This window comes from Hyperoodon ampullatus (assembly GCF_949752795.1).
Source record: "Hyperoodon ampullatus genome assembly, chromosome: 2".
NCBI lineage: Eukaryota > Metazoa > Chordata > Mammalia > Artiodactyla > Ziphiidae > Hyperoodon > Hyperoodon ampullatus.
Window position 1 is genome coordinate 170,412,154 of NC_136915.1, and position 27,828 is coordinate 170,439,981.

The window sequence follows — 27,828 nt, forward strand, 5'->3', positions numbered from 1 at the left end:
TTGATGTCTGGCACAAAGCTGGCCCTCAATTAATATTTATTGAATAAATGAACATAAGTCATTTGCATAGATGAGAGAGCTGAGCCCATGGGAATAGATCTCAGAAAGAGGACATTACTTGCTAAGGTTCAAAAACAGCCCTATTGATTCCACATATAAGTGGTATCACATCGTATTTGTCTCTTTCTGACTTACTTCACTTCGTATAAGAGATTGGCACAATATTGTAAATCAACTATATTTCAATAAAACAAAACAAAACAAGACAAAAAACAGAAAAACAGCCCTTTGGCCCTATGGCCTGAATTGCCAACAGTTGCCTGCCTTAGAGGAAGTGATTCCAAACGTACCCAGAGTTAGGGATAGTTAGTTTAGGAGTTGTAATTTCAGGAGCTGTGTGTGTGTGTGCGGGGCAGGGGTGCATTCTAGATTTAGGATACCAAAATGGAAGTGAGAGATTTGCCCCTCGATCAAAGCTGATATTAATTGTATTCATTTCGTAAGGGTAAGCCTATCTGCACAAGTTCCAGCTTCTCAGTGCAATCAGTGCAGTTCCTTTTCCACAATGCTCCAAATACAAACCTTTCTTTACAGGTTACCAGCCGAGGGCCTGACTGCTCTAGAGCATTCTCTAATTAAAAGGTTAACGGATTTCCTTTCCCTCTTTTCAAGCGAAGGACCTGAAATATCAATTCGACTGACCGGGATGACTCTTTCAATTCCCATCCTCAAGGGGGCGGTGACCACGGAGCCACTCCTTAACCACGCGCGCTGAAATCTGCGGCAAATACCTTCACGTTCCGCTCCAGGGTGCTTTAGATTAGTCCCAAAGGCCAGCACCGCATACTGAGCCTGCGCATATTGGCGCCGCGGAGCAAGCGCATGCGCTTTGAGGCGGAGCGCATTCAGGCCGCCCTGGGCGGGTCTGGGCAGCGCCAGCGTTTTGGGGTCTAGGAGCCGTGGGAGGAGCCGGCGGCTTCACCCTGGTAACCAGAGCGCTGTAGCTGCCCCGCCTTGCAGGCCTCAGGACTGTCATCGCCTTTGGGTGTGGGGTACTTTGGCCAGCGTCCCCGGAAATAGCCCCGCCGGCCTCTCAGACACCCCCATCCTCCCCACGCCGCCGTCGCCGCCGCCATGCAGGGGGAGGACGCCAGATACCTCAAAAGGTGACGACCCCCCAAGGCTTGGTCCTACCCTCCTTGCCCGGACCCTGAGGTTATTCTTAAAAGGTTCTTGGGTTGGCCGTGAGATGTCAGTGGGCAAAGCTTAGAAGAGGGGTGGGAGACAGGGGAGAAATCACGGAAAGGGAGGGGGGGAAAGGTGAATTAAAAAGAGGAAGGGGCCCTTAGGGGGTGCGGGTTTCTCCAGCCTCTTACCTGACTCAGCGGGGCCCTGACAGCATTGCAGATGGTTTCCTTGCTACATTACATTGTTCAGGGTAGAGGAACGGAGGGCGGAGTAAACCGCGTCTTCCTAGTTTTCCCCGATACTCCGACTCTCCATTTTCCTTTAATAGATAAATCCTGTGGAAGCCTGGAACTGAAGTCTTCTGGCGCCTGTGTTCTATGTCTCCAATTTGGGGTTCACTGCCATGGGGTTTTGAAATGAAGGGGAAAGAAGTGGTGGCTTTTAATTAATGGGAAACTGGATTGAGATGTTGCTTTCCAGTTTATTTCTGCTTTCCTCATCCATTTCACTGCCATGTATACAGTATAATTTTTGTAGGAGGTTCGTAATTATCAAGAGGTTTGTTCAGGAGCTTGACATGAAACAGGCCATCATTTCTTTAATTTAAAAATATGTGTAGTATCAATTACTCCTTAAAGAAAAATGTACTCTGTTGGGATTATTTATTTGACTCAGGTCAAAGAGATAAGATCATCCCTCATAAAAAGAATACCGCTCACTGGACCAAGAGCTAGCAGTGATCCAATACAAAAAAATATTTTAATTAGCAGTCTCCATTTTTAGCTAAGTCCCTGTTACTGATTGTGCAAATACCCTAAAAAGTCACATGTATTCTTTTGGACTCAGTTTCCTTATCTAAAAATGGGGCAAGTATTACTTTATGATAGGTATGAGGACCAAATATGAAAATGTTTTAAAAAGATAAAACACGCATGTAAGGTGGTGGCATCATTTCAATTCATAGTATACTTTTACTGAACGTATTTATCCCAGCTTGGCAGGGCCCTGATCATCACAGAAAGATCTAACCTTTAATAGACTCTTAAAAGGGATTGAAATTATTGTAAAATCAATCAAGCAACCAACTGTATTCACTGTCTTTGCAGGCCTGAAGCATATATTGCCTGCCTGTCCCATTTTATAGAAATATATCTGAAATTGTTACATAACCAGAGCTCATCAGTAAAAATTTCAAAAAAGAATATGTAATCATAACAAGTATATAGTCAGCATTTATTTCCTCACTGCATTTTACTTACATCAATCATTTAAAATATCTTGATTGAAAATTTGGTGAAAGAAGAAAACAAGAAATTCTTTTCCTTCAACTTTAAAATCAAGGTTGTTCTAGAGCAAAGAGTCACTATTACATCATTAGCTTATTTTCATGTAATGTAGTTGTGCCAGAAAATAGTTTTTCTTAGGATTCTGGTATCCTGTGGTCCCTTCGGCATCCTGTGACTTGTAATTCTCAACCTATTGCTTACTTTTAAAGCTAAATTATGTGGTGTTCAACAAAAAAATCAGACAAGTCACTATAATATTTGAAGTAAAATAAGGTCAGAATCTGGAAAGGCGGAAATATACACTTCTCAATTTTGTCTGATTTTGACAATATAAATAGTTTGCATTGCCTGCTTTCAGTTTAGAAATGTGCATCCAACATATAATCATATAGGCCCGATGGCTTATGATATGACAGAACATTCCATTTTAATGATTGATTCTTTGATAGTAATTACATATATTCATTCCTTTTGTAATATTCTTTTATTATTTTGTTTTTAACAAGAGGGCAGTATGTTTTCAATCTAATGGATTCATTCTAATTTTAATTATTTACTTTCAGTGGTTTCATTGTAGCTATCACTGAGGAATCTCTAGTCTCTATATGTTTACATGTGTAATAGATTATAGAATCAAAAATGAGGTTTCATTTTTTGTTCTGCTACCCATTAGTGTTCTGATTCAATAGTGCTTAATACATACTTACCAAATACTTAGTCCATGCCTAGCATTGTTCTGATCACTGCGGAAATGATTAAATAGACACAGTTCATATCCTCAGTCAGATATGCACACAAATAAATAGACAGTTAATCTAGTGGGTTTTGTTTTTTGCCTCTTAAAACTCTCTGATGGCTTTCCATTGCTCTTAGAGTTAGAGCACCAACCTTTTCAGCTTCATCTCTCTGCTCCCCTCCTGCCCCCAACAATTCCATACTTCAGCCTTACAGAAATAACTTCTTTTAGATCCCTATGTGTTTCGGTGTTAGACTCCAAGTGCCCTTCCCATTGCCTGGTACTTGCCTTGTTCTTTATCCAGCTAACTCTTCATCTTACCTGTTTTAGCTTCAATGTCACTTTTTCTAGAAGGTATTTCCTGAGCTGCCCTTTCCCACCGCACAATCTGCCATCCACGTCAGATATACCTGCTAGCTTCCATGATACCTAATACCTTGTCTTTTCCCACTCTTACTATTTTATTGTTATTGTTTGTGTTTCCTGCTGGTCTATAAGCTTCAGAAGGGTAAGAATTTTTGCATCAGTATTCATAAAGGATATTCATAAATTATATTCAAAAATATATTCTGTTTTTATGGCGTCTTTGTCTTTCTTTTGTATCAGGGTAATGGTGGCCTCATAGAATGAATTAGGAAGTGTTCCCTCTTTTTCTAATTTTTGGAGGAGTTTGAGAAGGATTGGTGTTAATTTGGTACAATTCACCAGTGAAACTATCTGGTTTTGGACTTTGTTCGGAAGTTTTTTTTTTTTTTGCGGTACGTGGGCCTCTCACTGTTGTGGCCTCTCCCGTTGCGGAGCACAGGCTCCGGACACGCAGGCTCAGCGGCCATGGCTCATGAGCCTAGCTGCTCCGCGGCATGTGGGATTCTCCCGGACCGGGGCACAAACCCGTGTCCCCTGCATCGGCAGGCGGACTCTCAACCACTGCGCCACCAGGGAAGCCCTGTTGGGAAGTTTTGATCACTGATTCAATCTCTTATTTTGGGGGAATTCAGAATTTCTATTTCTTTTGAGTCAGTTTTGGTAGTTTGTGAATTTCTAGGAGTTTGTCCATTTCATCTAGGTTATCTACTTTGTTGGCTTACAGTTGTTCATAGTATTTTTTTTTTATTTCTATGAGGTCAGAGATAATAGTAATAATGTCCCACTTTAATTTCCAGTTCTAGTAATTTGAGTCGTCTCTCTTTTTTTCTTAGTTTAACTAAAGGTTTGTCAATTTTGTTGATCTTTTCAAAGAACCAACTTTTAATTTTTTGATTTCCTCTATTGCTTTTCTATTCTCTGTTTCTTTTATCTCTGTCTTTATCTTTATTATTTCCTCCCTTCTACAGGCTTGTTGTTTAGTTTTCTCTTTTTCTAGTTCCTCAAGGTGTAAAATTAGGTCATTGAGTTGAAATCTTTTCTTTAATTGAGATATAATTGACATATACCATTATATTAGTTTCAGTTGTACAACATAATGATCCAGTATTTGTATATATTGCCAAATGGTTACCACAGTAAGTCTAGTTAACATCCATCACTATACAGTAACTTTTTTTTTCTTGTGATGAGACTTTTAAGATTTACTCACTTAGCAGTTTTTCATATATACGATATAGTATTATTAACCATAGTCACCATGCTGTACATAACAACCCCAGGACTCATTTATTTTATAGCTGGAAGTTTATACCTTTTTACCAGCTTCACCTACTTCATCCACTTTGACCACTTCCCACCTTTGGCAACCACCAATTTGCTATCTGTATTTGTTAGTTCAGGTTTTGTTTGTTTTGCTTTATTTTTAGATAAAAATAAATAGTGAGATCATATGGTATTTGTTTTTCTATCTCTGACTTATTTTACTTAGCACATTGCCCTAGGGTCTATTCATGTTGCAAATGACAAAATTTTCTTCTTTTTTTATGGCTGAATAATATTCCAGTGTGTGTGTGTGGGGGGGTGTATACACAGATATACATATATTTTATCCATTCATCCATTGATTGACACTTAGGGTGCTTCCATGTCTTAGCTATTGTAAATAATGCTTCAGTGAACATGGAGGTCCATATATCTTTTTGAGTTAGTGTTTTCATTTCTTTTGGATAAATACCCAGAACAGAATTGCTGGATCATATGCAAGTTCAATTTTCAATTTCTTGAGAAACCTCCACATTGTTTTCCATAGTGGCTGAACCAATATAAATTCCCACCAATGGTTCACAGGCTTCTCTTTTCTTCACATCCTCTGCAGCACTGTTATTTCTTGACTTTCTGATAATAACCATTCTAACAGGTGTGAGGTGATATGGCGATTTTGATTTTATATTTCTGATGATTAGTGATGTTGAACACCTTTTTATGTAATGTACCTGTTGCCCATCTATATATATTCTTTGGAAAAATGTTCAGATCCTCTGCCCATTTTTTCCTTAGATTGGTTTTTTGCTGTTGAGTTGTATGAGTTCCTTATATATATATATTGGATATTAATCCCTTATCAGATATATGATTTGCAAATATTTTCTCCCATTTGGTAGGTTGCCTTTTAATTTTGTTGATGATTTTCTTTGCTCTGTAGAAGCTTTTTGGTTTGATGTAGTACCAGTAGTTTATTTTTGCTTTTGTTGCCTTAGTTTTTGGTGTCAGATCCAAAAAATCATCACCAAGACCAAAGGCAAGGAGCTTACTGCCTATGTTTTCTTGTAGGAATTTTATGGTTTCAGGTCTTACATTCAAGGCTTTAATCCATTTTGAGTTGATTTGTGTGTATGGTGTAAGATAGCGGTACAGTTTTGTTCTTTTGCATATGGCCATCTAGTTTTGTCAACACTATTTATTGAAAGGACTGTCTTTTCCCAGGTGTATATTCTTGGCTCCTCTGTCATAAATTAATTGGCCATATATGTGTGGGTTTATTTCTGGGCTCTCTATTTTTTCTATTGATCTGTGTGTCTGTTTTTATGCCAGTATCATACTGTTTTGATTACTGTAGCTTTGTAATATAGATTAAAATCAGGATGCATGATGCTGCCAACTTTGTTCTTCTTTCTCAAGATTGTTTTGCCTATTCAGGCTCTTTTGTGGTTCTGTACAAATTTTAGGATTTTTTTGTTCTATTTCTGTGAAAAATGCTATTGAGAATTTGATAGGAATTGCATTGAATCTTTAGATTGCTTTGGATAGTATGGACATTTTAACAATTTTAATTTTTCCAGTTCATAAGCATGGAATATCTTTCCATTTATTTGAGTCTTTTTCAGTTTATTCCATTATTGTCTTATGGTTTTCAATATACAGGTCTTTCATATCCTTGGTTAAATTTATTTCTTAGGTATTTTATTCTTTTTAATGTGTTTGTAAATAAGATTGTTTTCTTAATTTCTCTTTCTGGTAGTTCATATTAGTGTAAGGAAATGCAACTAATTTATATATATTGATTTTGTATCCTGCAACTTTACTGAATTTGTTTATTCTAACAGTTTTTTGGTGGAGCCTTTAGGATTTTCTTTATATAATATCATGTCATGTGCAAATAGTGATGGCTTTATTTATTCCTTTCTGATTTGGATACTTTTCATTTCTTTTTCTTGCCCAATTACTTTGGCTACCACTTCCAATACTGCATTGAATAGAAGTAGCAAGAGTTGGCATCCTTGCCTTGTTGTTGATCTTTCAGGAAAAGCTTTCAATATTTCACCCATAAGTATAATGTTAGCTGCGGGACTGACATATACCGTCTATATTGTGTTGAGTTTCATCCCTCTATACCTACTTTGTTGAGAGTTTTTATAATAAATGTATGTTGAATTTTGTCAAATGCTTTTCCCACATTTATTGAGATGATATTATATGACTTTTATCCTTCATTTTGTTTGTGGTGTATCACATTGATTGATTTGTGTTTGTTGAACCATCCTCACATCTCTGGAATAAATTCCACTTGATAATGGTGTATGATTGTTGTTTTAAAGTATTGTTGAATTGAGTTTTGTAGCATTTTGTTGAGAATTTTTGCATCTGTATTCATCAGGTTTGTTTTTTTGGTTTTTTTTGGTGTCTTTGTCTGGTTTTGATATAACAGTAATGCTGGCCTCATTAAATGAGTTTGGGAGTGTTCTTTCCTTGTCAGTTTTTGAGAAGAGTTTGAAAAGGATTGGTGTTAATTCTTCCAATGTTTGATAGAATTCACCCATGAAGCCATCTGGTCCTGGGCTTTTTGGGGGAGGTTTTTGACTACTGATTTAATCTCCTTATTAGGAATCAGTCTGTTCTGATTTTCTGTTTCTTCATGATTCAGTCTTGGGAGGTTGTATGTTTCTAGGAATTTATCCATTTCTTCTATGTTGTTTAATTTGTTGGAGTATAATTTTTAATAGTAGTTTCTTAAGATCTTTTATATTTCTGTGGTAACAATTGTAATGTCTCCTCTTTCATTTCTGATTTTATTTATGGGCATACCTCATTTTATTGCCTTTTGCTTTATTGCACTTTGTAGATATTGCATTCTTTATAAATTAATGTTTATGGCAACCCTGAGCCAAGCAAGTCTATTGGTGCCATTGTTCCAACATCATTTGTTCACTTCTTGTCTCTGTCACATTTGGTAATTCTCCCAATATTTCAAATTTTTTCATTATTACTCTATTATGGTGATTTGTGATCAGTTATCACTGATGTTACTATTGCAAAAGATTATATCTTGCTGAAGGTGCAGCTGCTTAGCACTTTTTAGAAATAAATATTTTTAAAAATAAGGTATGTACATTGATTTTTAAATGTAATGCTATTGCACCCTTAGTATATCACAGTATAGTGTAAACATAACATTTATGTGCACTGGGAAACCAAAAAATTCACATGACTTGCTTTATAATGATACTCACCTTATTGCAGTGATCTGGAACTGAACCCGCAATATCTGCAAGGTACGCCTGTGTTTGAGTCCTCTCTTTTTTTCTTGGTTAGCCTAGCTAAAGGTTTGTTGATTTTATTTACCTTTTCAGAGAACCACCTCTTAGTTTCATTGATCTTTCCTGTTGTCTTTATAGTATCTATTTCATTTATTTCCCATCTAATCTTTGTTATTTCCTACCTTTTACTAACTCTGGGCTTTGTTTGTTATTTTTTCTCCAATTGCTTAAGATGTAAAGTTAGATTGTTTATTTAAGATCATTTTTTGTTTCTTGATGTAGGCATTTATCTCTATGAACTTCCCTCTTAGAACTGCTTTTCTGCATCCTTTAAGTTTTAGTGTGTTGTATTTCCACCTTTACTTGTTTAAAGGTATTGATTTCTTCTTTGACACATTGGTTGTTCAGTAGTATGTGCTGAATCTTTATGTGTGAATTTTCCAGTTTCTTCTTGTAATTAATTCTTAGTCTCATACTATTGTGGTTGGAAAAGATACTTGATATATTGCAGTCTTCTTAAAAATATTAAAACTTGTTTTGTGGCCTAACATATGATCTATCCTTGAGACTGTTTTATGAGCACTTGAGAAGAAAGTATATTCTGTTCCTTTGGGTGGAATGTTCTGTTTATGTTTGTTAAGTTCATTTGGTCTAATGTGTCATTTAAGGCCAATGTTCCTTATTGAATTTCTGTCTAGGTAATCTATTCATTGATGAAAGTGAGGTATTAAAGTCTCTTCCTACTATTGTATTGCTGTGTATTTCTCCCTTTAGGACTTTTAATATTTTCTTTATATATTTAAGTGCTCCTATTTTGGGCATATAAATATTTACAAATGTTTTATTTTCTTATTGGATTGACCCCTGTATTGTCATATAATACCCTTCTTTGTCTCTTATTACAGTCTTTATCTTAAAGTCTATTTTGCCCAACATAAATATAGCTACCCCAGCTTTCTTTTGATTTCCATTTTTATGGAATATGTTTTTCCATTCCTTCATTCAATCTGAGTGTGTACTTGCATTTGAAGTGAGTCTCTTGTAGGCAGCATATAGATGGGTCATTTTTTTTAACCATTTATCCACTCTGTATCTTTTGATTGGAGAATTTAGTCCATTTACATTCAAAGTAATGATTGATAGGTAGGTACTTATTGTCATTTTGTTCATTGTTTTCTGGCTGTTTTGTAATTCCTCTGTTTCTCCTTCTCTTGCTCTCTTCATTTGTGATTTTCAGATTTTCTCTAGTGTCATTAGATTTCTTTATCTTTTGTGTATCTACTATAGGTTTTTGCTTTGTGGTTACCATGAGGCTTACGTAAAAACATTTATAACAGTCTATTTCAAGTTGTTAACACCCTAAGATTGAACACGTTCTAAAGCTCAACATTTTTACTCTCCCCTCATTTTACGTTTTTGATGTCACCATTTACATTTTTTTTTATCTTGTGTGTCTTTAACAAATTTTTGTAGTTATAGTTATTTTTACTACTTTATCTCTTACTTTCATGCTAGCTTTATAAGTGATCAACCTACCACCTTTACAACATTTTACATTATTCTGAGTTTTACAACATATTTACCTTTACCAGTGAGATTTATATTTTCATAAGTTTTCCAGGAAAACTGTCTCTCCTTCAATTCAGTAGGAGAACTTGGCTGTGTAGACTAAAAACTGGTTGGCAGTTTTTCCCTCTCAGCACTTTGAATATATTTTGCTACTTCTGGCCTGCAAAATTTCTGCTGAAAATCTGCTGATAGTCTTATGGGGGTTCCCCTTGTACGCAACAAGTTGTTTTTCTCTTACTGTTTTTTTAAGATTCTCTCCTTGTCTTTGATTTTTGACACTTTAATTATAATGTGTCTTGTTGTGACTGTCTTTGGATTCATCTTTTTTTGGAACTCTCTGGGCTTCCTGGATGTCTGTTTCTTTCTTCAGGTTAATGGAGCTTTCAGCCATAATTTCTTCAAATAAGTTTTCTGCCCCTAATAGTTTTCTGCCCCATTCTCTTCTCCTTCTAGGACCCCTCTATTGCAAATGTTGATCTGCTTGATGTTAGCTTATAAATCCCTTAATCTGTCTTCACCCCTTTTTTATTCTTTTTGCTTCTCTGGGTGTGTTCCATTGCCCTGTCTTTGAGTTCACTGATCCTTTCCTCTGCTTCATCGAGTCTTCTGTTGAAGCCCTTTGTTGTATCTTTAGGTTCAATTATTGTGTTCTTCAACTCTGTGACTTCCATTTGGTACTTTTATATTTTCTATCCCTGTTGAAATTCTCACTTTGTTCATCCATTCTTCCCCTGAATTTAGCAAGCATCTTTACGATCATTACTTTTAACTCTTTATCATATACATCATTTATCTCTGTTTCATTATGGTCTTTTTCTGAGGTTTTATCTTTTTCTTTCTTGAAACACATTTCTCTGTTTCTTCATTTTCCTTGACTCTGTGTTGGTTTCTATGCATTAGATAAAACAGCCACCCCTCCCATTCTGGAAGGAGTGGTCTTATTTAGGAGATGAACCTTTTTATTCAACCATGCCTAGCTCTTGGTTGTCTTTCAGACCTTAGTGATTGTCCAAGTAGCCTACTTTATTTTCAGTGCTCCCTCTGAGCTGAGTCCTGGGGTAATAACCAGTTAATAACTGTTTTTTTTTCTTTCACTAATGTCTCTTTGAACTCATGACTACAAGCCCCAGTGGCCACCAGAACCAGGTGATCACCTGGGTGGCAGCCACAAAAACTGGGGCACCAGATAAGTGTACAAGCTCTCCTCCAGGATATACTAGTGCTCTGGAGTGGGACAGAGGGAGAGTGCAAAGATAGCATCTGCTCTCCTAGGTCTCTGGAGAGGATGACAGTCAGCCTTTAGATGTGTTTAATTAGAAGCCTGCCCCTAAGTCCACAGCTATGAAGATAAGCTAAAAGATCTCTTTCATAGAGAGTCTGTTGCCTCTCTGCTGTGCCCTGGGAGTGGTAGCCAATTAAGAACTCCCTCTCTCTGTTATGGTCCTGTGGGACCTGGGAACGTAAGCCCTGATGGCCACCAGAGTCAGGTGATCTAGAGGTGTCCCCTGGGCATCAGCAGCAATAATCAGGACACCAGAAGACAGCAGTACAAGCTCTTTTCTGGGAGATACTGGTGATCTGGAGAGCATAAAGATGGAACCTGCCAGCCTCCATCCTGTGTATTTCAGTAGACTCATATGTTAAATTAGATGCTGGCCCCTCAGGCCGACACTTTAAGATAAACAAATAATCCTTTTTAACAGAAAGTCTAGGTGCTTTTTCGTCAGTTGCCTCTGAACTAGGCTTTAGGGTAGGCGAGCTTGCATGTGCAAGCCCTTTAAGAACTGTTTCACTGTTTTGCTATAGCCACTGGGGTTTCATGGAAGATAGATGTTTTGGGAGCTTGTCTCTCAGGTGTAGGTCTTAAAAGTTGGGTGCCAGATGTAGGGTTTAAATCCTTCATTCCTCAAGTAGCAGCTCAGGTATGAGTTTTTGCCCAGTTGTGGGTCTCCACACCAGACGTGGGGTTTATGGCAAGATAGTGAATCAGTCTCTCTTATTTGCTTCAATGTGGGTTTTCTTGTTTGCTCAATTTGTGGGCATTGCTCAGCTAGTTTGGGTTTTTTGGGTTTTTTTGTTTTTCTTTTTTTTAGTTGCGGCGTGTGGGCTCCCCCTGCATTGGGAGCCCCCTGCATTGGGAACACGGAGTCTTAACCACTGGACCACCAGGGAAGTCCCAAGGTGGGGGCGGTGGGGCGTTGAGAGGAAATTGTTTCATAGATGGTATAGACTCAGTGCATCTATGAGAGGAGGTGAGTTCAGGAACCTCCTACATAACAGTCTTGAACACAAACCTGTAATAAACCCTTTTGACAGCAATAATTTAAAAAAAAAACCTGTTTAATGAAAAATTAAGGGCTAAATTTTGTTTCTCTAGGAAACAGATGATGAATATGGAGCACAGTGTTAGTCAGCATCTGTTATCTGTTGTAGGGATCATAATGATATCATCGACCACATGAAGTCTAGAAACATCAGGATGTACTTTAGAAGTTAGTAATTAAGAATACTCTGCCTGAAGGTGACAATTATCACATGTAGATAAAGAAAGGTATATCTTATATCAGTCTGTGAAGCATGACTTCATATTGAGATTAAAAAAGCAAAACTTTTTCTAAATCAATTTAGCACATTTTGGTTCCAGTTTTCTTGTGCAGGTTAAAAAAAAAAAAAAAGGTGAAGTAGACCTGTTATTAAGAAGGCTCCATTAGTACAAGAACTTTGCAGACAGTTAAAAAATATCAGTTTAATATCAGTGTCATAAGATGCTACAAATAGTAAATCAGTTAATTCTAATAATGGGCTAAATTACTTCTCACCTGATTCATGGATTCCAAATAAAGCATTTGAAGTTCATTGTCTCAATTGTTAAATATCTGACATCATTATGAATACCATGTTAAATTCAGTTTAGAAGTATAGCATTTAAGATAAAATTATTCATTTTGTGGTGATAATACAAGTATAAATTTTGATGAGGCACATTGCTATGGTAAAAGCAATTTTTCATACTAAATCAGCTATCAACAGCAGATGTGTACTTGTCACAGGTTGCATGTAGACATAATTCATAATTGTGTCCAAAAAGCTGGAATATTTTACCAACCAAAATAGAATTTTGAAACCATGTTTGTCAATTTAAAAATATTTATGTCATTCATAAATATAGAGTAATTGAATTACAAAATGTTTTGAGCCTTTAGAGAACTACTTTGTAAATCAACCAATTGTCCTGCAAATGGTTTTAAATGTTTTGTAAGGGAATCTTGTAAATTTCATGCAATGTAAGTTAGAAATAAAGAATCAAGGTGATATATACAATGGAATATTACTCAGCCATAAAAAGAAACGAAATTGAGTTATTTGTAGTGAGGTGGATGGACCTAGAGTCTGTCATACAGAGTGAAGTAAGTCAGAAAGAGAAAAACAAATACCGTATGCTAACACATATATATGGAATCTAAGAAAAAAAATAATAAAAAGGTCATGAAGAACCTAGGGGTAAGACGGGAATAAAGACACAGACCTTCTAGAGAATGGACTTGAGGATATGGGGAGGGGGAAGGGTAAGCTGTGACAAAGTGAGAGAATGGCATGGACATATATACACTACCAAACGTAAAATAGATAGCTAGTGGGAAGCAGCCGCATAGCACAGGGAGATCAGCTTGGTGCTTTGTGACTGCCTAGAGGGCTGGGATAGGGAGGGTGGGAGGGAGGGAGATGCAAGAGGGAAGAGATATGGGAACATATGTATATGTATAACTGATTCACCTTGTTATACAGCAGAAACTAACACACCATTGTAAAGCAATTATACTCCAATAAAGATGTTAAAAAAAAAAGAATCAAGGTGTTCAACAAATGGATTATCTAGTATTTGACTATATGAAGTTCTAAAGGCAAAGTACTCTTTTAAAGTCATTGTATAGTAATTTTGGAAAGTATGTTACACACAGTATATATAATATGAGCTTAGTTTGTAATATGTGTATTTTATATATTCAGTGGCAGTGCCAAGGGGAACAGGAAAGGGGTTTATCCATCCCATAATCTCCATCAGCCCCCACAATGATATAAACATTTAATACTTGTGTCAATCTTATGTAAATTGCTATTCAAATGTAGTTTTAACCCTACCAGATTGCTACCCTTTAGCCTCTTCTTTAAAGAAATTCTAGAGCTGACGTTCTCTCATTATGTATTATTTACATATAGATAGAAAAATGTCTGGATGTGTATGTGCTAAATGGTAACAACTGGTTTCTTCTAACTTTTTCAGTTTATTTTTTCTCTTTGCTAATTTCTGTGTTCTGTTTTTTCTACAGTAAGAATAAGTTGTATTAGTAATAAAAAAGAAATATTATAAAGTTAATTAACTTCTTTAAAACACACATACAGAAAAGAAAAAAGCAAACGAAAGCTGAAACGGAATAGTGAGGTTCTTTGAACTATTTGATTTCTTTGGAGAAAGGCAAAATATCAGACCAGAGGATAACAATTATGCTTTTCCGTCAGTTGTTAATATGTGGAAGACCCTCTTTGAAAGTGTTGATATGAGGTTACTCTTAGGATCTGCACTTACATTTCATCCTTATGATTCTCTTCAATTGGATACAGTTACCCTCTCCTATATAAGAAGTTCAGTACTGGGGTTGCTCTCCATTTCATCAGGAAGCAAATAACTAGTTCTCTTTATAATTAGTTTCTTTAGTGCTATATTACATTTGTTTTTCAGCTCTCTTACTTACTCTCTTGATTCCTGTGGTTTCTCTAGCTTTTGACTGCTAGCCTGAACTTGTATGCATTTATCTTATCTTTTGGAAGCTGTACCATTCTCTTTAATATGTGTGTATATATCTAATTTCCCAACTCCCTGTTTTTTACTGGCCTACCTGGTTTTTGCTTTTATTCTTTATAGGCTTTGTTCTGTATGTCTTACTGTCAGTTTAGTTGCTGACCTACCTAGACTCTAGCTTCTGTATATTTATTTGATTTCCTACTCTGTCTCTACACTTGACTCTTAATCATTGTCCTAATACAGACTGAAGAGCCTTACCCTTGTTGTAATAAAGAATTCTGGTGAAAAAAATTTAAAAATTACATTGAAAATATGCATAATAAGCCAATTATTCCTAACTGAAGGAAAAGCTTTGAGTTTCTGATTATTGGAGTTTAAGGTGTTGTCATATTTCTATTCCTTCCCATTAGGCTAAAAGACCTCACTAGCCAGCTAGCTGGCTATGACTACAGTGGGAAATTTTGCTTGTTTCCATTGCTTAATCTCCTTTAATAAAACTCATTTTATCAGATCCTAAAGTGGCCAATAACAAGTAGTGATTAATTCATTATTGTGGCAACATGGATGGACCTGGAATATATTACGCTTAGTGAAATAAGTCAGGCGGAGAAAGACAAATACTGTATGTTTTCACTTATATGTAAAATATAAAAATAAAACAAATGAACAAATATAACAACACAGAAACAGACTCTGAGATACAGATAGCAAGCTAGTGGTCCCCAGAAGGGAGAGGTGTAGGGCGAGGGCCGAAACAGGTGAAGGGGATTAGCAGGTACAAATAGCTAGGTATAAAATAAGTTACAAGGATGTAACGTACAGCACAGGGATTATAGCCAAAGTAAAAATATAAAATCACTATGTTGTACACTTGAAACCAATATAATATTGTAAGGTAACTCTACTTCAATTAAAAAAATTTGTTCTATAACTTTAGGGGTCTGTATATACAAAGTATATACAATCTTTCTATTGAAACTACTGATGGCACTATAATTTGAGATATGTAACTATAGAATATAACCTGTAAATGCTTTTTTGTTACACAACTTGTGTGTGATTTGAAGAATGATTTAGGTACTAATTCAATTTATATAATTATGTAAGATAATACATAATCAATATTATTTTGCAGTTTAGCTAATTCATGTCATTCTGTGATACAGTTAGTAGGCTAATTATTGGGCAGTTGTTTTTTTTAAATACAAATTTTGGGGTAGCTGCCTTTGGTTTTAAATTGCTGACTTTTGGTTGAGGTTATTCACTCCAAAACCATCTTAATTGTTTGTTTTATTCGCTGGCTATTATGCATGATTCTTTGGGTAAATGTATTTTTTCTCAGAGCTATTCATAAAGGTACTTTCTGCAAGACCAAGAATTACATGTACAGTACAGAGTCTACAGAGTTGGAGAAAAAGAGTTATTTCTTGGTCCAAGTCAAGAGTAAATCTGATTTAAATGCATATGTTAATCCAGCCCACATGTTTTTGGAACTAGGAACTAGATAAAAACCTTGGATGTTTTGTGAGCTGTTAATGTAGCTATGCCTGTTTTTATTTTATATTAATAGGAAAGTTAAAGGAGGAAATATTGATGTACATCCATCAGAAAAAGCACTCATTGTTCAATATGAAGTGGAAGCTACCATTCTTGGAGAAATGGGGGATCCCATGTTGGGAGAACGAAAGGAATGCCAAAAAATGTAAGTTTTCTTCATTTGTGCACATTTGAAAGTAGTAAACTTTATAGAAATCTGATGTTGTTTAAACTTGCATAGATGATAAATGATTGTGGCGTTCTTACAGACATACATTATCTCAGTGAAGCAGAGACTATATTAAATTATAAATACAGAGTGTATTCCAGAGAAAATCATGTTTATGTGAGCATAATTGGAACCTAATGAAAAATGCCTATTCTTATTTATCCCATTTAGTAAATGCATATAATAGAATATAACTTGTGAAATCAACTATAAAAGATATGTTTATATAGGACTTTTTAGCTTAATTTAGGAAATTTGTATTTTAGGGGATCCTGTGTTGTTCTTTCTTCCCTGGAATTACAGAAAGTGATATGACATCCAGAATTCACAAATGGGGCATGTACCTTGAATTCATCCCTTAAAAATCTAGCGCTGTGAAAGATATTAGTAATAGGACAAGCATTTTCTGACTAAATGAATTGAGCTTAGATCTCCCAATGTTCTACACACTTTCCTTCCTGCTTTCATAGTACTTTCAGGAGTCCCTTGGGAACTGGCCTTTTTCATTAGTCTTCAGTTGTGCTGGCAATGATCTTGCACTCCTTCCATAGTTTTGTGGAAGTAGAGAGGGTCTGAGATTACCTAGTATTCTTTCCCAACTTTCTTCCCCCCATAGATAATTTTGATTTGGGAACTAGTTAAAAAGTTAGTGTGTTTTGGTGGTATTAAGTATATTCAGGATGCTAGAAGTTCTTGTGACAGTATTTAGTATTTAGCATATTTAGCACTATATTTTAAATATATAGCAGTGGTTCTCAGCTGGTTAGGATTTTTCCCCCAGGGGACATTTGGCGATACCTGGAGACATTTTGGTTGTCATAACTGGAGGGTGCTATTGGTATCTAGTGGATAGAGGCTGGGTTGCTGCGAAACATCCTACAATGCGTAAGATAGGCACTTACAAACAAAAAATTATTTGGCCCCAAATTTTTATAGTGTTTCAATTAAGAAAGTTCATTGTATAGAAACCTGAAGAGAGAAGCTACCTACTGTCTTATTAAGATCTGTAGTCTCTCTTCTTATTTGGGTTAAAAGACTAAATTACACAGATAATTCATTAAAAATAAATGAGTCTTTGGATAATCCACTAGATTGAAGAGATATACACATGCACACATACATACTTACACTGTAGATTTTAACTCACATGCTCACCATTTTTTGTGTTCTCTCACACTTTCTTCCACTTGTGTGTTTGTGACTGCTGCCTAAATTTTGTACATTTTGAGAAAGTAACATCTCTTGAGATTTTATTAATTTGAGTTCCAAAGAAAAGCTAGCAGATTAGGGTCTTTGCCTTTAGAACCTCATACATCCACATTTCATGAGAGAAATTTAGTTTTTAGTTCTTAGTGTAGTCAATAGCCTTATTCAATTAAAATTAAGTGAGAATGTTGTTATTGTTTGAAAATCTGTAGGCTTTCTAGACAAGGGGTACATTCAGTAGAGAGTCAGCCACCTGGAAAGAGTTACTACCAACTGGTTAGTGTAAGTGGATTTAAACATCAGTATGGGAAAAACCTCTGTAACCCAACTTTGTGGTATTCAACCTGGCTGCTCAAGGTTTGGGGAGGAATCGTATTGTGGGACCAAAAGGAGAAAATGGTTTGTTGATAGTTCAAGAGGTTTATCAATGGTGGCAGCTGGGGGTGAAGGTTTTGAGGGGGACACTCATATAGATTGAGATAGGTGTGAAATGAAACTGTCATTAAATTGTGGTAATTAGTGCTATGGCTCAGGTCCAGGAAACATGTATTTCATTCTCCCTTATCGGATAAAGGAATGTATAAGCCCACCTTCAACAGAGTCCCAGTTTTCTGAACATTTCGTTATGAGAAATCTTACGGTTATGGTCCAAAAATAATATGGGCATTTTAAATTTTTATTTATTTATTTTTGCTGTGTTGGGTCTTCGTTTCTGTGTGAGGGCTTTCTCTAGTTGTGGCAAGTGGGGGCCACTCTTCATCGCCGTGCGCGGGTCTCTCACTATTGCGGCCTCTCTTGTTGCGGAGCACAGGCTCCAGACGCGCAGGCTCAGTAGTTGTGGCTCACGGGCCTAGTTGCTCCACAGCATGTGGGATTCTCCGAGACCAGGGCTCAAACCCATGTCCCCTGCATTTGCAGGCAGATTCTCAACCACTGCGCCACCAGGGAAGCCCAATATGGGCATTTTTTGGTATGAGTTTTTAGTATTACTAATAGGCATGGGCTGCCTAATGAAGGGGGCCTATTTTTTTATTTTAGAAATAATCAGTAAACATACAGCTGACATTTTCTAAAAATTCTAGTCCTACATATTTTTTCTTTGTCTCTTTTAACAAGGGAAGGATTTAGGAGAGAGATGTACACAGGAAAGAATCTTTCTATTACTTGGATGGAAAGAAGATGATGAATCAGATTGCTAATATATATATTGGTAGAAAATAAATCTAAAAAATGATAGAAAAAATCTGCTTTATTACATCAAGATACTCCTACACACCTATTAAAATGTGTAAAGTCTAAAACACTGATAGCACCAGATGCTGGTGAGGATGTAGAGCAACAGGAACTCATTCATTGCTGGTGGAAATACAAAATGGTACAGCTACTTTGGAAGTCATTTTGGCAGTTTCTTACAAAGCTAAACATACACTTACCATATGATCCAACAGTTGTGCTCCTAGATATTAACCCAAATGAGTTGAAAATGTATTTCCACACAGAAACCTACACATGAATGTTGATAGCAGCTTTATTTATAACTGTCAACAATTGAAGCAACCAAGATATCCTTCAGTAGGCAAATGGGTAAACAAACTGTGTTGCATCCATATAGTCAAGTACTATTCAGCACTAAAAATGAATCCACCATCAAGCTATGAAAAGGCACAGAGGAACCTAAATGAATATTGCTAAATGAAAGCAGCCAGACTGGAAAAGCTATATACTGTATGATTCCAACTGTATGACCATCTAGAAAAGGCAAAACTAAAGTAAAAATAGATTAGAAGTTGTCAGGAGTTCGGGGGTGGGAGGGGAGAATATGTGGCACACAGGGCATTTTTAGGGTAGCAAAACTATTTTGTATGCTACTTTAATGGTGGATACATGAAATTATGCATTTGTCCAAGTGCACAGAACTATACAATACAAAGAGTGAACCCCAATGTAAACTGTAGACTTTAGTTAATAATATATCAATAGTGATTCATCAATTGTGACAAAGTTTCCACACTATCACAAGATGGTAATAATAGAAGAAACTGTACTGGGAGAGGGTAGTGGGGACATACATGGTAACTCTGTACTTTCAGCACAGATTTTCTGTAAACCTAAAACTGCTCTAAAAAAAACTAGTAGGAAAATTTCAAAAATACATGTTTGTAGAGTTTCTGTTGTGCTTCTTAATCAGATTTATGGAAACTCAAGATTTCCCAGTTCCTTGTTAAAATTAAACATGGAGATGTCTTTTGAGAGTTTTTCTCTGAATGGACTCTCCTTTATATCTCTGCTTTCTGATGTGCAGCTAAAGTTATACAAAAATATTCAACAGTTTAAAAGATTTAAAAGATGGGAACTTAAACAGCCAAATAAATTAGAGAAAAATTAAAATAAAGGCACAGAGTATTGCTAGGGTTCTTGTTACAGACATTAGAAGCCACTCTAGAAAATTCAAGCATAAAAGGAATTTATTAAAGGCTATTAGGTAGCTTATAGAATCCCAAGAGGACCAGATTCGAGGATGACTATAAAGCTGTGAACAGTATTCAAATCACTTTACTACACTTGTTTCAGGAGAGATCATCTGTATCTGAATAATGATTTCACAGATGCTGAGTGCAGGACATTTTTCTGAGGTCTCTGTCCCTGTTGCCTCTAATACCTTGAGTGTCTCCAAAAATTGGCCATCTTCACTAAGAAGTATTTCAACATAGTGGCTACTTTCTTATGTTTCTCTTTTTGAATCTAGCTTTGCATGAATGCATCTGCTTTGCAAGAATCTTTTGCCACCAGTTTGAGTCTTCACCCTGAACCTAATTTTATGTCCTTATAGCTTTCTTTGGTGCCATGAATCCATGTAAATTGGTAGTTGTTTCCAGATTTTGAACAACCTTTTCTTATTGACCTTCCAGTGAATCTCTCCTGGATTAAATTAAAAAGGAGGGTGAACCTGTTTTTTTTTTTTAAGGTACTAACAGGTATAACTATATTTATTTGTTCCTCAGCATTACTCATATAGATCTTAAAATGCATCCTACTTTTTTTTCTTCTGTCTTCTATATAATTTCCATCAGAACAACCGAATCCGAATATATTAATATTGTGTCTTGCCCCTAACTGAAAAGAAAATGACTGTGAATATGGTCAAGAAAATGATTTATTTTTGGCAGTATGGATTTTCACATCTAATAATAACTAAAGACTTTATGTGATATCAGAAAGACTTTAAAAACAAGCTCTCTGGATATGCTATCCTGCCTAGAAGAGTCAGATGTAGATTTTACCATTCCTTCTGTTATCTCATTTGTCCAGCTCAAGGAAAATCATTGCTTTGCATTTTTTTCTAAGCCTAATTATATCTAATACTTTATTATATTTTACTAAAAGAGACTATGTTAGGTACATTTAAGTGTTTTGTAAATTATTTAAAAGAAGTATTGTTTAAGTTATCACTTACTTTAATAATACCTGAGTTGGAAAATTCTGATATGCCTGCAGCATTCGTCTTAAGAGTCTCAATGCCAACACAGATATAACTTCCCTGGCACGAAAGGTGGTTGAAGAATGTAAACTCATTCATCCCTCAAAGCTAAATGAGGTAGAACAGCTGTTGTACTATCTCCAGAACCGCCGTGATTCAGTGTCAGGAAAAGGTAAGCAGAAGAATTCCTAACTTTTTAATGCAAAACCAGAGTTGTTTGACTATAGTTTGTACTTTTGACATTTGAATGGTGAGTTTTCTTTTACCAGTTCTCTAAGTAAGTGAATGAAATAATAAAGAAACATACTAGTTTCCTACATGCCAGGCTTCCAAAATGATGCTTCCAAAATGATCTATTTCATACTGTGTGTGTACACATGTGCGGAAATAAAGAGTAAAAAAGCAAATATCACATTGATTCTAGAATAATAAAAGGAGAATATTGGGAGCAGAAAACCTGTTTTCTCTACCCCAGCAACTAGATTTATATTTTTTAAATTTTTTATTGACATTTAATTGATAATTTGAATGGATTACTTATTTAAATGTTAAAATATATGTCATATGCATAAGTTTTGTGAATCTTTGTTAGGAAAACATTACCTTTTCATTCCTAAATGTCTTTGTTGTTACCATTCTTCTGTCTTTAATTACCTCATAAAAGAACCAAGCCATTAAAATATTAGAACTAAGCAGTTGATTATTTATAGAAGACATTTTTCGAATAATCCAAACCCAAAACAAAATGAGAGTACAGACATTTGAATGGAAAGTCATCTCAGATTATTCAATGGTTAGTTATTCCATTTCATAGTATTTATTAAGTTTACATATATCTTTCTTTTATCATTGGTGAGTTCTAAAATATGGTACCCTTGAAATAACTTATACTTAAGTTTTGATTGTATTAAATAGAAAAATGAAAGAGAAAATTCATTTGGACATTTTTTCAGATTAACCAGTCTTCTCTCTCCATCCACAGCAAATAAAATGCCTTGTGACTAATATATACTTTTATTAATTGACGCTGTATATAGTATCTAACACACTTTATATGATCAATATATATGTGTTGAATGAATTGAATAGCTGTGAATTTATTTAAAAGCAAAAATGAGCATTTTGAATTTGTTTCCAACTACATAGCTGGCACTCAGTGTATACCTATTAATAATAATAAGTGCTATAAGGAAAATATTATCAAAAATTTTATTAACTATTTTTTGATACAGTATTCCTGTTAACAGTGTTACTAAATGATGAGAGATAGCTTCAATAAGTAAGTGAGAAAAATAAATTCTATGCTCTTTTAAGATGTGTGTGTACTTATTGTAGGCTGTACAATATAGTTAAAATTGATCTTTCCTAATGCTAAATTAATATAATTCCGAAGGCATTTGTAATAAAATATCTTTAAACGAATGAAAACCCTTTCACTGAGTTTTCAGAGTAAATCAGTCTTCTCACCTCCTTCCCCAGAAATTAGAGGAATATGAGGAAATTTTCATGTTATCATAAGTAGATAAATTAAATCAATATGTTTCTCTATATAGATATTTTGGAGGCATATATGAAATGCTATACTATAGTATATGTACACTTATTTTTAAAAACTATTCCATTTTCTTTCTTTTTTACTTGATATTCACTATTTCAAAGCCAAAAACCTAGCCCTAAAAGTGGTTGAAATAAAACAATAATAGTTATTTGATTATGTGATTCTTTACCATAAGTATTATTTTTTTCTTTGCTTAATTAAAATCACTGTCATAATAAATTATCTGTTTGAGGAAAAATCTAGCTGTTAAGAAAACATAACTTTGTCCATAACGACTACCTTCCTCTGAAAACAATCAGGGCTAATTCCTATTATATGTAAAACATTTGCTAATTATAGAATCAAAAATTTGATACTACTTGAACTTATTTTAATGTACATTCATTGCTTAGGTTTTTGACCCAGATCAGAGCAGTGAAGCATTTTTGATAATTTTTTTTTACAAAATAAAGTTCTGCTATGAATCAAATAATTCAACATAAAAAATGACTCAGTTGTGTTCAACACCTTTGAATACCTCTTTAATTCATTTGGGAACAAGTGAGGATTAAATTAACACAAATATTAAACATTTGCCTTTTAATTTATGATCCTAATTTTGTTTAAAAAATCAGCAACTGTATTTTAGCTTTTTAACTTTATCCAAGTTATTTCTTTTCCTTTTCCTTTGTTAATTTTTATTTTAGTTTTTATATTACTCAACTCATTAGTTTTTTCTTTGCCTTACTGATTTTCCTGTTCTTAAATGTGAATTAGGAAAAGAAAGAAAACTTAAAATGGAGTATTTTGCTTCTTGTTGGCGAGCCTGGCTATTTACATACCTAAAATGTTAGACAAAGAGGGAGTTTAAATTGCTACCTAACATAATTTGGAGATTATTTGTAGATTTTATTATACTCTCCGTGATATCCTTATTAGAACAAATGCATTATAGATGAGCATTTTTTATACATTGGAAAAAAGGTTATTTCATAAATTACCCATTTGAAGATACCCAAGTTAGCTAGAATTAAACTCAGCTGCTGAAAATAAAAATTACCCAGAAACCTAAAAACATTGTTCTTCTCATAAGAAAAAAATCTTTTTACAGAAAAAAAAGAAAAATCAAGCAAGCCTAAAGATCCACCTACTTTTGAAGGAATGGAGGTAAGACTGTATTTTTATCTAATAGAGAATTGATTCTAAGGTATTGCTTTTTACCATCAATAATTCATACAATCACATTAAACAAATGTGGAATTTTAAAAAATGGTTGAACTTAAAGTACCTGAAAAAGGTAGAAAATCAGTATTTAATAAAGGCAAAAATTATTGGATGTGTCTTTTAGACATAATTTATTTTGATAAATAAGTTGTGAAATGTTTTAAATATTCTTATTGTACTATGTTTTAAAGTATGTTTAATTTATTATGGTATATACTATTTTGCATTACATTTAAGATACTTTATCAATATAAATAGGCCAGTTTTAGAGTTTATGTACATCCCATTTTATCATATGGTTTATGACTACTTTCACTCAGGAGTCCTATCACCCAAAGGTCTAATTTCCCCCTCTACAAAAAGACGGCAACTGTTAAGTCCTTTGAAAACTTGTCTCTTACTATCAAGGGCAGTTTATTGATCACAAAATACCATTCCTTTGACATTGGCTCTGTTGAGCATTATTCTTTTAGAGTACTTCCTTCCTCTTCCTTTGTTTCAGATTGATGAAGTTGCTAACATTAATGACATGGATGAGTACATTGAGTTATTATATGAAGATATTCCTGACAAGGTTCGGGGTTCTGCTTTGATCCTACAGCTTGCTCGAAATCCTGATAACTTGGAAGAACTACTATTGAATGGTAGAATTTATAGACTTGAATTTATAGACTTATCTATAAATATTTAAAGTAGAATTATTATTGTGAAATATGATTTTTAAATTTATTATCATAGAGGGGTAAGCCAAAATTATTTATATCAAGCATAGGAATGCACTTATTTTCCAGCTCTTTATTACTTTCCTTCTTACTCAAATTTCTTAACATGTGGGCATAACATTTAAATATTCTCTGGAGGATTCACTAATAATTTAAACCAGAAAAGTAAAGCATTAATGGTACTGAATCTTTTCTTTCTTCTATTCTGGAAGACTTTTTATTTTTTCTTCTATTCTGGAAGACTTTTTATTCTTTCAATTAGGATACAATATCAGACTTTTGACATTTGCACATGTATGTATATGCTTTTATTAAATTACAGTTCCAGGGCTTCCCTGGTGGCGCAGTGGTTGAGAGTCCGCCTGCCGCTGCAGGGGACATGGGTTCGTGCCCCGATCTGGGAAGATCCCACATGCCGTGGAGCAGCTAGGCTGAGCCATGGCCGCTGAGCCTGCGTGTCCAGAGCCTGTGCTCCGCAACGGGAGAGGCCACAACAGTGAGAGGCCCGCATACCGCAAAAAAAAAAAAAAAAAAAAAAAAATTACAGTTCCAATATTAGTTTTCTTTTAGTAGCACAGCCAAAAATAGTAATCCTTTAAATTTCATTTAGATTGATTTTGATGCCAAGTATTTGCTTTCTTTTCATTAGAAGTGCTGGGTAATAAAAGAAAACGGAGATATAATGCTCTTAAAACCTTTTTTCTCAGTAATACCACTGTAGAATACCACTATAGAATTATTATAATTTTCTGATTACACTTTTGCCAAAAATAAAATATGGAAGATATTGTTATGATATGATTTCCATCACATGTGAAGGAATACTTTTTTATCTATTGTCAAACTCCTTTTGTAGAGGCTGGACAGTGCACATCAATACTTTGTAGTGTGGAAAATATATCCAGAGATCTGTCCAGAGAGTCATAGGATATTACCAATATTCCAGTTAGGAAATTTGTACATTTTAAGTATTTTCTAAATTATACAATTCATATATTAATATATTCTTTTTAAAGAATTAGAGTATTACAGATAAAACCCCCTTTGACCATTAGTCTATAATCTGGTAGGAGTTTGGAGTGCATTCTTCCAGATCTTTTCCATAGATTTATACATATATATATATAGGTTTTTTTCCTATATTAAAGAATAGAGTATTACCTTATATGAATTTTTATGTTAATTATATCACACTTCTTACTTGGTAATTTTTTCTCCATGTAGTAATGTTTCAAGATTATATGCATATAGATACATACAGTGTAATTAGTTTTGAACTACTTTTGCTAATTGTATTTTATGAAGTTATGCATATTCTTTAGCCATTCCCCTTTTGATGGTCATTTGGTTGTTTCCAAAGTTTTCAGTAGGGAACTTTAGTGAACATCTTTGTTTATATCTTATATACACAGGCAAGGTTTTTTTAAGTGTGTGTACACAGAAACAAAGGTCATACAGAAATGCAGGTCATAGGGCTTCTCTGGTGGCGCAGTGGTTGAGAGTCCGCCTGCCGATGCAGGGGACACGGGTTCGTGCCCCGGTCTGGGAAGATCCCACATGCCGCGGAGCGGCTGGGCCCGTGAACCATGGCCGCTGAGCCTGCGCGTCCGGAGCCTGTGCTCCGCAATGGGAGAGGCCACAACAGTGAGAGGCCCGCGTACTGCAAAAACAAAACAAAACAAAAGAAATGCAGGTCATAATGTCTTAGGGATATTTCTGAATTGTCCTCCAAAGTGGTTGTGCCGCTGTCTCTCCAGACCAATAGAATATGAAGGCTATAAAACTTAAACATTTTTGCCACTGCGTTGTTGGTAATAAACAATATCTCTTTGTTTTAAGTTGCATTTGCCTGATTTCTAATGAATTTGATCTTTTTCTCATGTCACTACACTTCTGGAATACCTACCCTGTGAAGTTTGAATTTATATATACATGTGAATATATGTATATTTACATATGAGTATACATCCTTTTTCTTTTATATATATATATGTATTATATATACAGTCATCCCTTGATATCCATGGGGGATTGGTTCTGAGGCCTGCCAAGGATACCAAAATCTGCAGATGCTCAAGTCCCATAGTCCTCCATATCCTTACATCTGCGGATGCAACCAACCACAGATCATGTACAGTTGACCCTTAAACAACATGGATTTGAACTGCCTGTGTCCACTTATGCACACATAAGTTTAAACCCATGTTCAAGTATAAATGGGCCTGTGCAGTTCAGACCCATGTTGTTCAAGGGTCAACTATGCATCCTTTTTCTTTTATGTACTTAGAAATAGTGTTTTTCAGTCTAATGTCTTTTTTTTTTTTTTGCGTGACATATCTTTTTCCATTCTTTTACTTTCACCCTATTTGTGTCTTTGAATCTGAAGTGTTTCTGTTGTAGAATGCATACAGTTGGATCATATTTTTTTAATACATTCAAACAATCTGCCTTTTGATTGGCATGTTTATTCTATTTACCATTAACATAATTACTCATAACGGATTGTCATCTAACACTTTGTGTTTTCTATATGTCTTTTAGCTTTTTTTGTTCTTCTGTTTCTCCATTACTGCCTTCTTTTGTATGAAATATTGTCTAGTATACCATTTTAATTCTTTTGTTGTTCCTTTACTGTGTTTTCCTGAATTATTTTCTAAGTGGTTACAGATACCATCTTAAATTTTAAAAATCTAGTTTAAGTTAATGCCAACATAATTTTAACAATATACAAAAACTTTCCTTCAATATACCTCTATTCCCACCCCATACCTTTGTACTATTATTTCATACATATTACATCTGCATACATTATCAGCCTATCAGCACGTAATATAATTATTGATGTATGCATTTTAAAATCAGATAGAAGAAAATAATACAATCAAAAATATGTTTATAATGTCTTTTATATTTATATATAGAGAGAGTTACCTTTACCGGTGCTCCTTTTTTCTCTGTTTGGATTTAAGTTACTCTCTAGTGTCCTTGCATTTCAGCCTGATGGAATCCCTTTAGTATCTCTCATAGAAAAGTTCTACTAGCAACAAATTCTCTTAAGTTTTTGTTTACCTAGGAATAACTTTTCTTCTGTTTAAAGGGTAGTTTTGCTGGATATAGAATTACTGGTTGACAGTCTTTTTCTTTTACAATTTGAATATGTCATCCCACTGGCTTCATGTCTGCATGGTTTCTGATGTGAAACCAACTGTTAACCTTATTGAGGACCAGGTGTACATGTTGAATTGATTTTCTCTTGCTATTTTCAATATTTGCTTTACCTTTGGCTTTTGCTAGTTTGACTTATGATGTGTTTAGGTGGTCATATCTTTGAGTTTATCTTGCTTGGAATTTGTGGAGTTTCTTGGATATATAGATTAATGTTTTAAATCAAGTTTAGGAAGTTTGGACCATTATT

At 34.9% G+C, this 27,828-nt stretch overlaps 1 protein-coding gene across 3 annotated transcripts in view; it reads left to right on the forward strand.

Annotated features, from left to right (window-relative positions):
* Positions 1 to 985: 985 nt before the first annotated feature.
* The window catches only part of KIFAP3 (kinesin associated protein 3), a gene marked incomplete at its 3' end in the record, with an annotated part of 155,057 nt that continues 128,214 nt past the window's right edge, over positions 986 to 27,828 (forward strand). For 2 of the 3 annotated variants that reach the window (XM_079724871.1, XM_079724872.1), the window contains exons 1-5: positions 986 to 1,166; positions 16,052 to 16,183; positions 20,948 to 21,102; positions 23,579 to 23,634; positions 24,194 to 24,335. In XM_079724871.1, the coding sequence (XP_079580997.1) occupies positions 1,135 to 1,166; positions 16,052 to 16,183; positions 20,948 to 21,102; positions 23,579 to 23,634; positions 24,194 to 24,335 (517 nt within the window). In that variant the 5' untranslated portion in view covers positions 986 to 1,134. The remainder of the gene's footprint in view (positions 1,167 to 16,051; positions 16,184 to 20,947; positions 21,103 to 23,578; positions 23,635 to 24,193; positions 24,336 to 27,828) is intronic. The other variant, XM_079724873.1, reaches the window with a different exon arrangement.